The sequence below is a fragment of the Gavialis gangeticus genome, unplaced genomic scaffold (assembly GCF_001723915.1).
Source record: "Gavialis gangeticus isolate Ggan-Ray unplaced genomic scaffold, GavGan_comp1, whole genome shotgun sequence".
In the NCBI taxonomy this organism is placed as follows: domain Eukaryota; kingdom Metazoa; phylum Chordata; order Crocodylia; family Gavialidae; genus Gavialis; species Gavialis gangeticus.
The window spans coordinates 14,942,408-14,957,146 of NW_017729024.1; the positions used below are offsets into that span (position 1 = coordinate 14,942,408).

General features: G+C 40.4%; 1 protein-coding gene across 2 annotated transcripts in view; it reads left to right on the plus strand.

Moving 5' to 3' along the window:
* TMEM161B (transmembrane protein 161B) overlaps nucleotides 1-14,721 on the plus strand; it is a 133,056-nt gene extending 118,335 nt beyond the window's left edge. Inside the window, exon 14 of one of the 2 annotated variants that reach the window (XM_019516916.1) lies at nucleotides 892-1,616. In XM_019516916.1, the coding sequence (XP_019372461.1) occupies nucleotides 892-1,032 (141 nt within the window). In that variant the 3' untranslated portion in view covers nucleotides 1,033-1,616. Of the gene's footprint in view, nucleotides 1-891; nucleotides 1,617-14,607 lie in introns of those variants that run through there. The other variant, XM_019516921.1, reaches the window with a different exon arrangement.
* Nucleotides 14,722-14,739: the final 18 nt, after the last annotated feature.

Below are 14,739 nucleotides of genomic sequence, written 5' to 3' on the forward strand. Positions count from 1 at the left end.
AACATTCCCTGAAAGTTCATTTTTGCCTCCTTCCTGTTTTTCATGTTCAAGGGATGGATGTTTTAAGAAAATGGTGCAATTGCTTAGCCAGCCCTGCATAAAAAGCTGGGGAAAATGTTTTTCCTCTAAAAAAAACTTTTTAAAATTTTGATTATGCGGGAATGTAGAAAATGGAATTTTTTTCCCTTGTGTCCCTATGACCATTTTTTTTTTTTTTGGTCGCTCTTGGTGAACAACAAAAACAACTGAGGAAAAATACAGAACAATTTCACATCTGAGATTGAAGGAGTTGATTACTGTCATTTCGATGATGTGCCTTTTATACGTTTGCAGTGGTTAAGAAAGACTTTATGGTTTGGAGCATGAGCACTTTAGAGTGATTCAAAATTACTGAAGAGCTACAAATTTTGTAAAGTGCTTCAATTTGTTACTGACTCAAGCAGCATTGTAGCATTTCTGTGGGGCTTTTAGTACAGTCATATTCACAGCCTGCAAATGCTCTCGTAATCTTCCCAGGTGTATCTCCTCTATGTGTGTTGGTGTGAACATTTCCACTCAGAAGACTCTCTTCTGCTAATACTAACACTTCGATGCAGTAATGCCCACATGACACAGGCACATTCTGAGCCAGGGCAGGGGGAAAGGAGGTAATCACATCTCTATCATAATAAAAGCAGCACAATGTTAGAGGGTTTGGCCAGGATAAACAATAATTGGTCATTTGCTCTGGAGGAGGAGGGCGCTTTTGAAGTTTCCATAGCTAACTGTTATGTTTTAAAGACTGAGATGTCTGGAGACTATTGTTTTAAAAAAAAGGAAGAGGTGTAATTTTTAAAATAAACTGAACACTTGAAAGTGCATCTCTCTACTTAGTGCCTATTGTCTTTGCAGCTGCTGAATCAGATGAGGATGAGATCAACTTGCTTCTACATACAGATATTACCACCACTGCATAATAGAAAAGTGGTCAGATATTTTAAATGTTCTTCAGAAATTCTGACCTTCTCCTGCATGCATGTCAACTTAATTTGATATTTGGCTTAAAATTATGGTTTCAATGCATGGTTTTTCATTCCTATTGTTGCCTCCCCTCCTAACTCCTCTTCCCCTGTTTTTTTTTTTTTTTAAAGTTGGCATGGGAACAGTTTCTGGAACACTTAGGTTTGTTTGCTGCCCACCCTGGAAAAGAAGTGAAAGGCAAGCCAAAAACAAAAGAACTAGATGAATGTTGATATTGTGTTTTGGGTTTTAAAATAAAGTCTCCCCTCAGAAGAAAGCAGAGGTGAATCTAGTCTACACTGTATCAGATCTTACATTGCCTGCAACTATTACCCATAAGCAGAGAAGAGGAAATAATTCCTAACAAATTTAACCTAAATTTTCTGCAAACAATTTGCAATTTTCTCAGCATTATTCATTCTAGATTATTTGTCAGCTTGTCACCAATTCCATTTACACTATTCCTTGCTACTTTAAATCTGATCTCTATTGCCTAGTTGTGATTGGTCATAAATCAGCTGGTATTCACTGAAATGGAGGAATCTAACTCTTTATAATCAAGGTCTTCATGTGAATGTTTATGGTAAGTGAAATTAAAATTTGCTTGCTTGCTTGGCTTTGATGAGTGTGCTCATTTTCATGGATATTTGTGGGAAGCAAACACAAGGGATAAAATTGTAGCTCAACAAGTCAATGGGGATTGTCATTGGTTTCAGTGGGGCCAGGATTTCACCCAAGGGAAAAAAAATCATTAAAATTTAAACCAATATTCACGTAAATTTTGTATCAGTATTCACCCAGCTCCATGCATAATAATGAGTCCAATGTAGTCATCTCTTCAGAGCACAGTCATTAGGACTGCATTAATAAATGAATACATTATCACAGATACTTTTTTCTTTACAGTAGACTGTTATATAACTTTAAAATACTGACAATAAAGCATCAGAGGCCTGATTTTCAGAGCTGCTGAGAATCTACAACTTTCATTAATGGGAATCTCTAACAGTTTGGCTTTTTCATGACTAATTAGGGAGGATGGTTTTCAAAGACACAAATGGCAGCTAGACAAGCACTGAAAGTCTGGAGCAGGAGTTGGTACCTAAAGCCTGTAGGCCAGATAGGGTCTGTTGCTCATAAAAGGTTGCTGCTCACCCCTGGTCTAAAGGAATTTGATATCTGACTGCCATTTGTGTCTCAAAAATAACATTTTGCTTTATTTAATCTGACATCAAATCTGTAATTATTGGATAATTTAAAGTAGTTTACTGACTACCCCTGAACATTATTTCCATGCTCTAAATGTTGAGAATCACCATTCAGCCATGATAACCAACTCATCTAACAAACATCAAAATGCAATCTTCAGAACTGTCCACCAGAAATCTGGAATAACTGATTCTACACCAAATAAAAGGAGAGACACAGACAGTTAGATAAACTCCTCATGGAACTGCTTCAGTGGAAGCAGTGTTTGAACAATGCTAAAATGTGTTCAAGAAAATCCTATTCTCCAGGTCCATTGAGCCCAAGAATGCTCATCTAAAAGGTCTAGAGCTTTGGCAGCTTGCAGGAGACAACAGCAGTAGTTATCTTTATTTTTGATTTCTCACTATTAATTCTATAGCCAATAGGTGTATATCATATGCTCAGAGAACCTCCTCAAGACATCAAATATATCTTCACGTTAACGTGTCATTTCACATAGTAACATGGTGTAGCCATGACACCACCTTATATGTCAGGAACAGTGAACAGAGTTGCTCAGGGAGAACTGATGCTGTATAGGAGAAAGTCTAATATAGGGATTAACATTTCCATGCACACTTCATGCAAATGTGTCAAGTTTTTGCTGTGCTACTATACGCAATCATGTTGCAAGCAGGGTAAAAGGACGTCCTTGAATTAACACATCTGGAGCAGATACAAAGACTATGGAAGCAGGAGAATTTCCAGGGAAAGAGGTGCTGGTGCAAACCAAATAGCAGAGCTAGAGAGAAGAGTGGCAGAGGACAGAATGGATGGAGGGACCGGGGGGAAGGACAAGACCTCAGGGGAAGAAGGATACAGAAAATCTGGGATACAAGGGTTAGGAAAGAGAAATCAGAAATGCTGAAGAAAGAGATGGAATGGTTTCTAAAGTACTACAGCAAGTAACAGACCTGTTTCTTTGCAACAAAGAAATGCAGTTTTAAAAAATGTACATACATGTATGGGGGAGAAGTACAAATTTACAAAAATAAAGTGCAACGTATTTGGAGGCAAAGTATAGGCTGATCTGATGCATCAAGGAATTTCTCCTCTCCTTGTTCAGCGGGTCTCCATAAAAGGTTTGCACTTTCCTTCTCTTCTGCCACATTATAAAGTGTATCCTCCTTTCAATGTTAGGCCAGGCCAGACCCAGAACTGCAATTACCCTAACCCCTGATTCTGCTCCATATCTAGCTTATCAGTCCTACAGAAATCTAGCCACATCATCCTCTGTTCCTACCTTAAGCTGGTGATTACCTGTGGATAAGGGTTTGGATCCAAGCTTACCACAACATCTGTAAGCAGGAGATTCTCTTCAAGGGTACTACTTTATTCTTAATGCCTTGGCCTACAGAAACCTTGCCGGTCTTGCCTTTCCCCATTTAGTCAGAGTGACTCCTCACAGTTGGGTCTGAGATCTGTCTGAACCCTGAATCTCCACAGTCCTTTCTTTTTGCTTGATGGTATTCTCTCTCTTCCATATGGGAACTTTGCCTCTCCCAGCAGTATTCTGTTCCTCCATTTCCTAGGCCAGTGGTCTCCAAAGTGGGGTGTGTGCACCCCAGGGGGTGCACAAGACGATCCCAGGGGGTGCGTGAGGAAAATATTAGAACTTATATTTTTATTTATTTTTTATCTAAAAAAATAAGAAAGAAATTAAGCTTTACTAGTATTTAATATACAGATTGACACTGACGCCCTCACTCAGTCCGTATGTCGGACAGTCACGTGTCACGTACGGTACGTGAGATATCCTGAGGAAAGAAGTGTTCGTTCGCTTTCAGCGTATTGCGACGTTTTGCAGTTTACATGTGCCCGGTTAAGTGGATTTACAGATTATATTATCTAGTTTTAACTAAACTAACCCTCACAAAATGGACAAACGGCTTAAAAAGATTCCTGCAAAGAAACCGCAGATTAAAGATAATACTAACAATGCAAGCACAAGCGAACAACAAGAAAATGGCAGAGCTGACACTTCTCCTACTCCTAGTACGAGCCCTTCGTCAGCCACATATCCGAGGTAAAAACAATGAAGATTTAATTTCTATTTTTTGTATATGTTTTATAATGTACATAATACAGTAGTACATGTATATACTTTATAAATAAATAAATATAGATATATTGGGGGTGCATGCTCAAAAATTTTTTACTGATACGGGTGCACGATCAAAAAAGTTTGGAGACCACTGTCCTAGGCATCCAGCTTAGTCCACATCACAATAGATGTCTCTTGCCTCTCATACTATGTCCTAGTTTTTTGCACCAGACATGCCATTCACTCATTATTGGGCATCTTTGTTATTGTTGGAGAGACCTGTTAGGTTTAGTGATGCTTCCTCAAGGCTTGTTCTTCTTTTTCTTTCTCCTGTAAGGATGTCCAAGTGATTCAGTCAAGTATCTTCCAGTTGCTCAGGCCACTGCCCACTGCATCTTCTGTTTGCCATTTATCACTATAGCTAAGAAGGGGAAGAGAGAAGCAAACAGGGAAAGTTACCTTTTAATGGTAACCCCCATAACTTTGTGTAACCTTGTCCTTATCTCTAACTTCTCTCTCACTCTAGAGATCTCTTCTTCAGGAAAGAAGTTGGTGAACTGTTGCCTTACAAACAGCTTTTGATTGATAGCTATTTGGTCTCCTAGTGTGTTATCCAGTGATGCTTATGCACTTGGTAGTGTTGATGCCTAGATGACATGTATGTGTCTTCCTGCACGTGGATCAAGCTGTACATTTCTTAGCTGAGGCAATTTAACACCCCACATCTGGTTACAAGGATTCTCAGTTCCAGGCTAGGAGATGTACAGAACAGAGCGGCCACCCCAGTCTTAGTTTTGGGCCCAGACACAAGCTCCTGTCAGCACTCATTGTCACTGCCATTTTCCATTAGCCTGCCAGTCATCATGTACAACAGAAACAGGAACATCAGCTGAGGTCAAGTAGAACAAAAGGAGAAAAAAGAAAACTATTTTGATACTATCAAATGAAGGGAAGGAAAAACTTAACCTTCTTTCTAGGTACAGGGTCTGTTAATGTCAGTTAAGTAAGATAAAGACAGAGGGGAACAAATGCAATAAAGCAGTATATTTATAGATAAAGGAGTAGGAAGTGTTTTCACCCACATTGTTATGGTGACTTGGCTTTATATTAATCACAGCAATGGATTATTATTATTGTTACTAAAATGGAAATTGACAGGAAAATAGTTTTTTTTTCCTTTGACTCATCTAATAAAAAGCAAAAGGATGGATAATAGGCCTCATACACCTTTCACATCACACCAGCCTAAATCACAGGTAACCTGTGAAATCCATGGGTGCCCATGTCTCATTTTATATAAATGCCTTGTAACATCTTTGGATGCCATGAATACAAGAAGTGTTTACCAGCACATTGCAACTCTACTCAAGTGGCACCTGGAAGAAGTGGTCATCCTCTCTCTGCTGCCCACTAGAAAATCTCTTAGCCACCTGTGGCCTATTGTATTTTGCCTATACAATAATTCATGGTGGGTGTGCCTATATGTATATTTATGCTGGTTTAAATTTACTGCACAGTAAGTTACTACGCAGTAAGCAGGAATAGGTTGGCCTCTACATGTGCAGGCATTAAGGTGCATTAACACTGTGTGTGGACTGACTTGAGACTAAAGTTAGTCCCAAGTCAGACCCCACACACAATGTTGCGGCGCAGTAAGGCATCTACACGTGTGTTATTGAGCAGTAAATAACTGGACATGTTTGATACCTGCATGCAGTGCTGTACCTAGGCTCCTGGCAGTGCCAATGAACTTTTAGTATTGGGCCCCACTTCACCAGCGATCATGATTTTTTTGTTGCAAAAGTCATTATCACATCTGTGGTACTGATGTCTTTAAATAGTTTGTTTTCAATTCATAATATCACTAGTCCCATATATTCACAATATTAAAATGTTTTTTCAATTAAAATTTTTTTCTATCTGGGCCCTGGGCAGCTGCCCAGTTTGTTCATGACTGTGTCTGGGTCTGCCTGCATGGTGCAGGTATCAAATTTACGCTCAAGTCAGAATAAGTCGTCAAATTTATTATGCAGTATGGGCATGCACATTTAGATGTACACCTGTACTGTGCAGTAATTTCTGTTGCTGTGCAGTAAATGCACACATGTAGATGCACCCACCAACTTGGAAAATATGTATTTAGCAGAATCCTTAGATGAAATATTGTAAGCTGGTTATACAGCTAAGTGTCATTCCTTTCTAGGTAATATTTTAGGGAAATTAAGAAAAATAAAGAGCAAACATAGGGAATGGTATATTATGGGGGTGGAGGGAACAGAAACAAAGAAGGAATATATTAAATAATAAAAATTCACCAATATACTCAACTGACATCGATCAGCCTGCCATAGTAAATACCCCCAACGATAGCTCTCCGGCAATAATTATTTCTGCAACCTTTCCTTCAGAGGCCTCCTATTGTTTTTCTAACTGTGATTATTTCTCCCAAAATCCTTACATAGAAAGGAAGAATTATATTCACTTTACAAATGAGTAAACTCTGGTACGTGGAAATAAAAACAAATTTAAAATTTCCTCTCATTTAGCTGCTGTATCCATAGAGACCTCACTTTTAGAGGAATTATGTACTGGCAATTGCAGCTAAAATTCTTGACTGCTAGAGGTGAAAAATTATGCCAAAAAAAATCAGGCCTCCAAAAATTCAGATAAAAGTGTGGAAATCCAGCCCAATGTAATGTTTTAAAGGTTATTTAAAAGGGGTTTTGAGATGATGTCAGCCAATAGTATGTACTAAAAATTCAAATTCCTAGAATCATAGCCTTAACAGGCTGTAACTCTTTGTCCTATTTATCAACAAGGCAGCATTCTCAGTTTATGATATGCCTCTTTTATTCAGCTAATCATTTAGTCTTACATCCTTAAATTATAGGCTCTTGTTCAGCAAGCTGCTTGAACACATGGATAATGTTAAACACGTGGGTCCCATTGAAGTCAATCAGATCTCTGGGATGCTTAAAGTTAAGCACTTGATTAATTATTTTGCTGAATCAGGACCTTAATCAGAATCCAAATAACTGGAAAATATCGGGGCAGCAAATTGATCAAAAGGTTTTTTTTGATCAGTGAAATAATTAGATCTTGTTATCAACCTTTATGTACTACAAAGCGGTGGACTTCGTTATTTAACCAAATGGAAATTCATTGCAGGTTTTCTCAGAGGAGAAAGTTTTGGGGGTTGCTTTCTTTTGCATGTGTGTTGATTTTCCTTTTACATTTCCAAGTCTCTTACATCATATGTGTTCGTTAAAAAAACTGCCCATAAAAATAATCTAAGATAGGAAAAGACACCTTTGAATTGCTGGTCTAATTTTGGACTGAGATAACTAGACAACTGTGTTTGTGAAAAAGTAAATAAATCTTCCAGTCCCTCTGGCTGTAAATATACTTCACTGCTGGCTGCCAGGCTGACATTTGCAACAAGCTTAGTGTTGTGTCAGTCTTCACAAAAGTTCATATTTATTAGTTGACTGTTGGCATATTTGCTGTCAGCTAATAAGTGGCAAGCTTTTTTAAAGCTGTGTCAGGAATATAAGTGAGAGCTGCAGCTTGAAGACTGTCAGTTTTGCAACCACTTCATGAGGAACAGGTATACAGCAAATCCAGCCCATGAACAGCCATACCAAAAGTAAGTTATGTATACAAAAGGGCTTTCAAGAATGGAGAGTGATAGGATATTCTAATAACAGGGATCCCACAGAAAATATCTTCTCCCTAACTTAAGTTGTGATGGGATGAGTGGAGAGATGAGAAACTAAAGAATATATTTGTTTTCCTATGTAAACAAAAATGATTCCTCAGAGCCTGGGAGCATGGCAGCACCAAATGGCAACGAGATGTGATGTCGTGTATTTGAAAAGTGTCTACTTTGTTCCTCATATTGATTATGTAAAGCATATGAGCTTGAATGGCAAGGGGAAGGGGATAGAGATCTCTTAAGGAAGTCCATGTCAGAATCTCATTCACTTCCAGGGCAAGACTCTTTGTTCTTATGAAGTATTGTCATAGTCCTAGAACTGAAACAATTCTCCAGCAGAGCTAATTTAGCAGTATTTTGAAATGCTCCAAAGTCCGCTGGAGGCAAGGGACTTATTTCTTCAAGCTGTTGGTAGAAATTTAACAAATGATTCCCAAGAGTTCGTGCAGCACCTCATGAATACATCTCCCAGGTAAGGTACAAGGTGATAAAATGCAAAATGGTGTTGCCACTTGCAAATGTACCTCCATCCCACTAATACTTCCTGTAATGAAATGCTTCAGCATCAGGCATCTTTCAGTACCTAGATCATGATGGGAGTGCCCTTTTACTTCAGATAAAACAAATACTAGTAGAAAGACAGAAGAGATCTTACCAGCACTTTGGTGATTCTGTAATGAGATGATTGTTAACAGTTTTCTGATTTCCCCAGCTGAATGAAGAGAACCTCAAGCAAGTAATGATGTTTCTGTGGTGTCCTGGCCCAGACAGCAAAGGCAAAATCTAGCTGGTCAAGTCCTTGATACAACTTCTGATATGAGATGTAAGCATGCTTTGAATAACCACCTGTTGACCCTCAGCTGGATTCTGAGGACCAAGAAAGGTTCACAGAGGCAGTCCCACCAAAGTTAAATACAGCATAAGAATATCTAAATTTTTAATATCAAATTAAATAACACAAAACAAAAAAGAAAAGACTAAACAGTACAGATAAAGCAAGAAAATGATTAAAATTTGCATTTATCTAAAGCAGGGGTGGGCAAAATGTGGCCCACAGGCCAGATGCAGCCCGCCAAACCATTCTGTCCAGCCTGCGGGGCCCCTAAAAAATTTGGAAAATTAATGTTAATCTGTTCTGGGCTGCCTGTCATGCGACCCTCAATGACTTGCCAAAATTCAGCAAGCGGCCCTCCGCCCAAAATGATTGCCCACCCCTGATCTAAAGGCATAACAATCTTATTGAAAGCAATTTAATCTTAACATGTCTAAGTCCTAACATCTGAAAAAGCCTCTAACAAGTGGCCAGCCCATTAGGGAAAGGACTTTATTACCTAACCTAGGTTTCAAAAATTGTGTTGCTAAACAGCACTAATACAGGTACACTTGCAAGTGAGAAATTCAGCAAGAACCATAGTTCAAGACTAAAAAGCAAAAATTGCAAAGTGAACCTGGTTTTTATACTTTATTGTGTGACTAAAATAGTAATAAGGCTTTCTAAATAAGGTAAAAAATAGAAAACATTCCTAGTAGGTCCTATTCTAATTCATATTAATGTGCCTATTTTTATTCCCTATATAAGCTTTATCTTATCTAAAATTAGCTTTACCTATCATCAAACCACTCAATGTACTCAAGGTGACTTTGCAGCCTTGACTGTGTTTTTTATAGCCATCTTAAGTTTTCTAAAGTGGTTCATGCCTCTTGCCTAAGCATTTCCTTTGCCTGACCTCTCAGTCAAACTATAGACAAATACAAGCAACTCAATACTATCCTATCCTTAAACAGCTTAAGGCCTATTGTAATCCACACACCGGCAGTTAAGGATGCTTCCTTTTTTCTCATTCTGCCTGACTACCTCTTCTCTATGAAGTGACAGTGCCAAAAACTGTATATTTGTATTCATTTTAACATGGATATAGTTTAAGCATGGTCTTATGTTCAGGGCAAGTCCCAAACTTTAAGGATAGCCTGTAGCATTCCACCAACACTTTCCAGATCAAATGCTTAAGTAATTTGTTTGTCTTGTGCGTATGGAGTGATAGAAAGAGCTAGCCCATTCCATGTCATTTTTTCCCTGGAAACAAAGAAAGAAGAAAAACAAGTATCCAACTGTTGAAAAACATGCTTTGTATTTCCTGAGCCCAACTTAGCACAGACCATAATTCACCTTTTTGTTTCCTTAGTGATAGGGTCATCTAAGGAGAAAGATGGCTCTTTGCGGGATTTAGAGGCATCTGGGTAGGCAAGGGAAGCCAGAGTACACTGGCCATACCTCCTTCTGCTCCAATGTACACTGATACCACCCCCTTGCCAACATATGGAGGTGGCTCTACCAGCTTTTACCACTAAGGGATCAACTCTGCAAGAGAAATTCCCAGCTGTGACACTGTCAGTTGCTCAGTAGTACCTAAGCAGTTGGACAGTAAGCCAAAAAAGTGGGCCTTCAATAGCTGTGTGGAAGTTTGTTTTTGCTGCATCTATATGGTCCTCCTCAGGCCCAGATACTTTAAAAGAAGGAATAATTATATCTTCCTCTACAGAAATTGCAGCACTTCTAGGGTGGGGGACAATATTTTTGTAGCAGTAGATGGCAATAGTACACAATGCTTTACTACAGAAGAGCAATCAATTTGAAAAATGAAGGGGAATCTTAAGTAGGAAGAATGTATTTGAATTTAGTTTTAGCACATGTAAAAATTATCAGGGGATTTATAATAATCACAGGCCGAATGACTTCAGCTTGTTGTTTCATCTGCATGGTGGTGCCCTTGAGAGCACACTCTCTACTACACTGTGCAGTACTGTTCAAGAGTGTCACCTATTCAATCTGCACACTATTTCCTGCAGCTCTCTTTTTTGCCCTTGGAGGGCTTCCTTCCAGATCCTGATCAAACCTGACTCCACTCAGTTTATGCAAACAGATCATTTAACAATAGATTGACTGCAGTTATTGCTTGCTCGATTTTAGGTGGGGAGGGGCAAGAAAACAAAGCAAAACAAAATCCACCCTAGTTTGTCATGCCAACTCTAAGATATCAGAAGAGGAAAAGAGGCTGCTTATTTTTCAAGGGAAATATGTGTCAGTGTTAAAGTAAAAATGATGTTATCTGAATTGGGAGGGAAATGAAAACAAACTTTTCTTTGTTGTGACCAGATGACACCTAAAAGTGTGGCTCCCATAAAATTACAAACCTGTAAGAAAGGGAAGGAAGGTAGAGGAGAAATATCAATAGCTGTAGGTTGCTGCTAGGAGAGAATGAAAACCACAAGGACACTATCAGAGCCTGTGCCTTTGACAGTCCTTGATCACATAGCTGGTGAAATGAAGCCTCTGTTCTCAAGAGAAAATTACAGGATAATGAAAGGTATTAATGCACTCAACCAAAACAGCTATGTATGCCTTTACTGAAACTTTGAAGCCATTACCAGTTGCACATGATTCTGACATGGCAGACCTTTCCCATGAACTTCCATGAGGGTGTACATTTACTGGAACAAAAAACATGGAGAAGCCAACACAGCTCCCCTTTAGTTCACACAGTGCTTGGAATCCTACAAAGAAAGCTTTTCTGTGAACTGTTTCATCTGTGTGAGATGAAGTGACCATACCTGTTAGAAGTGTTGTAGGTGAATAGAGCATTTCCCATCCTGCCTTGTTAAATCTTTCTTGATGAACACAATGAATGACAGCACACTCAAAAAGCCTATGTGATCTCAGTGGTGAATAAGAACTAATAAAATCCTTAGTTTTCAATTTATTTTGTATTAACAATTAAAACTTTTCCAAAAACAAGAACACAAAAGCTAGGATTTAAAAACCCTCAATATTTTATACTTTTTGTTAGCTTGTGACTATTGCAACAATTCTGCCCATTTTTGGAGTTCTGTGTTCACTAATTACTGTTTTCTGAAAGCCAGACTAGCAATTCCTTTTGTTTGTTTGTTTGTGTAGATATTAGTTTCAATAATAATGCTAATGATTTCTCAGGCAACAGTCTAACTTTGCAGGGATATTTACAATCCTCTATCACTCATGCTGTGCCTCATGTGACTGTGGCAAAAAACTGGCACTGTTGTTACTTTCTTTAAAATACACAAAAAATCTATTTTATCAACCTAATTACAGTGTATTACAAACTTTACAGAATTGGTCCATGAATGCTGTTTGAATTTTTTACAGCTGTTGACATCTGGACACTCTATGTTCCAAAGTACTGCCTAGTCTGTTAAAGTGATTTAATGTAAAAAAATATGAAAAAGTCTTCTGAAAAATATTACATAATTGTAGTATTTGCTATAAAATTCAGTGGGATAGTTTGGGGGAGGGGGGAATGGAGCAGATCAGCTTTATGGGTTGATTTATTTTTATTAACCAGAAAATGAGGAAAAGTTATTCCTTTTGGATTCCTTCTGGGTTTTTGGGTTTTTTTAAATATAATTGATAATTAAAATGTTTGGGGAAAATCGTGCAGCGTTGTATGTGACATTTACACCATAAAGGTGATTCTAATTGTTTCCTGTTTCCCAGCCTTCTATTTGGTAGTAAGGATTTTGGTTTTAACAGGAACAAAGTAAATATCCGATGCGTTCTGAGCTACACAGGTTTCTGGGTTGCTAAACAGCAAGGATTATGAAAAACAAATAATCCAGGCAAACCTGATTTCATTAGGGGATTGAAGATCACACAACGAAGTGCAGTTCCACCCTGCGTATCACAGTCATAACTGTTCAATTATTCAGGCACCGTGGCTTGACTTTTCAGGCTGCCAACTCTTTTAATCTGGTTGCGTAAGTGGGTCTCTTCCAGCGCGTACCAGGGGAATCAGTTTGTACTCCGGTTGTACGTGTCACCCGGCTTCGTTGCCCCATGCCTTCTCGGGCAAGTCGTTGGAGTTGGAATTGATTGGAAAATAAGAGCAAGTAGACAAGTACAAAATCTCTCTGCTTAAAAAGAAACCCCCTGTGTTTGTGCAGCAAAGTTGCCATCCCATCGCTGGAAATTCGTAAAGGCTTTTTGCAAACCGGGTGTTGCTAGAGCGCGGTGATTATTTCAGAGAGAAAACAAGTCTCTGTTAGTACCTGCCCTCTTTTGGAAGAGCCCAACACAATTAAAAAAGCCAACTAGCAGACCTGTTCACAGCCCCTCGCTTGAGAGAGAAGGAATCAGAAGGAGGAAATTATTCCCAGGAAACAGCTAAGCCCCTTGCTGTACCCACCACAGCAGGTTGCCCAGTGTGGTCACTGACCACGTCTCCCTGTCGCCCGGCACGGAGCACACCCTGCACCCGGGCTGCTGGCAGGTGTGATCAGCCAGGCTTGCTCACAGGTGCAGAAACCTTTCCTGCCCCAGCAGCCCCGTCCCTGACGGGGACAGAGCAGCACTGTCCTCTCCAAACTTCCCCTCCAGCACCGGAGTCGCTCGCATCCCGTGCAGGCGACGCGCTGGGAGAGGCAGCAGCCCCTAGCCAAGTGTCCTAGAGAAGTAAAAAGACTTTTCACTCCTGCTGCTCTCATTGCCCCTGACATCCGTAGGGGCTGGAGGGGCAGTGGGACAGGATCGGGCCCAGGTGGCTCCGCAGCTGTCCCATTGCAGCGTTGGGAGTTTCCTCCTGGGCGGGGAGCAAAGCAAATGCGGGTTTCTAAATTATCCCCTTCATGACAAAACTTTATAAAAGTGGTCAATGAATGCTATTTAGAGTGCAATAGATTTTTTTTTTTTACAGCTTTACTAGTTGCCTGAGTGCAAGGAGAGGTGGCAACCGAGTGGCCACGTGCTGATGGCACACTGAGCTGCCCGGCATATGGCGCTTGTGTTGGCTCCTGCTAGGCATGTTTCTGTTGCTGTTTCTGAGAACTGCAGACTCGCCTCCTCGCTGCTCTGGCTAAAAATACCCCTTTGAGTTTTGCTTGGGAAACATGTCAGTGCTTTTATGCTTTTGATTTGTTTTTTTAAAGGCAGCCGGGGCTATTGGAAGAGGAGTGGGGATCCTGGCAAAGTAGCCCTCCTGCGGTTAGAGCTACTCCAGGCTTTTTTGTCTTCCTGCATCCATCCCTCCTCCCCTGTCCAGCCGTACCTGGTGCTATGCTGATCAGGTCCCAGTCTAGACTGGCACTGGGGCAAGAACCCCGCCACCCCGAGCCAGCCACAGCCGGAGGTGGGAGCATCTCACTCCTCTTGCCACTACTAGGTGGGCTTTGACACTGCAGCCCCGCGAAAACTTCCCAGTGCCCCTCAACTAGTGCTGGGAGTTTGCGGCGGCAGGGCACCCTCCCCCGCCTTGTTTCACAGCCTGGATCCCTGCCACTGCTTTGCTAGAATCGCTCATCTCAGGAGTGGAGTCGAGGGGATGGAAGTCTTCAAGAAGCCCTGGGAGCAAGTGAAATGCAGCTGGCGGGGGGCATTTGTACCCCTATCCCCAATCCAATTTCTGCAGATGACTCCCCATTCCAACCCTGAATTAGCTTGCCAGGGCTACGGGATCCCAGTTTGAAAGACCCCCCCCCCCCATAACGGCGATGATTGCTTAAATTGCTTATAATTGGCTACAACACACTACAGGAGACAGCGGACGCATGATAAGTAGCTTTCATTCTTTTGCAGGGTTTCAGAAACTGGATGAAGAGCTTTGAATCTGAGCAGTGAGAAAGTACCGCAGAAGTCGCCAAGTGCCCTCACTCTCCCAGGATGCCTCTTGCTACTGCTTAGGCAAGCAGGGATTTTTAAATGTTTTTT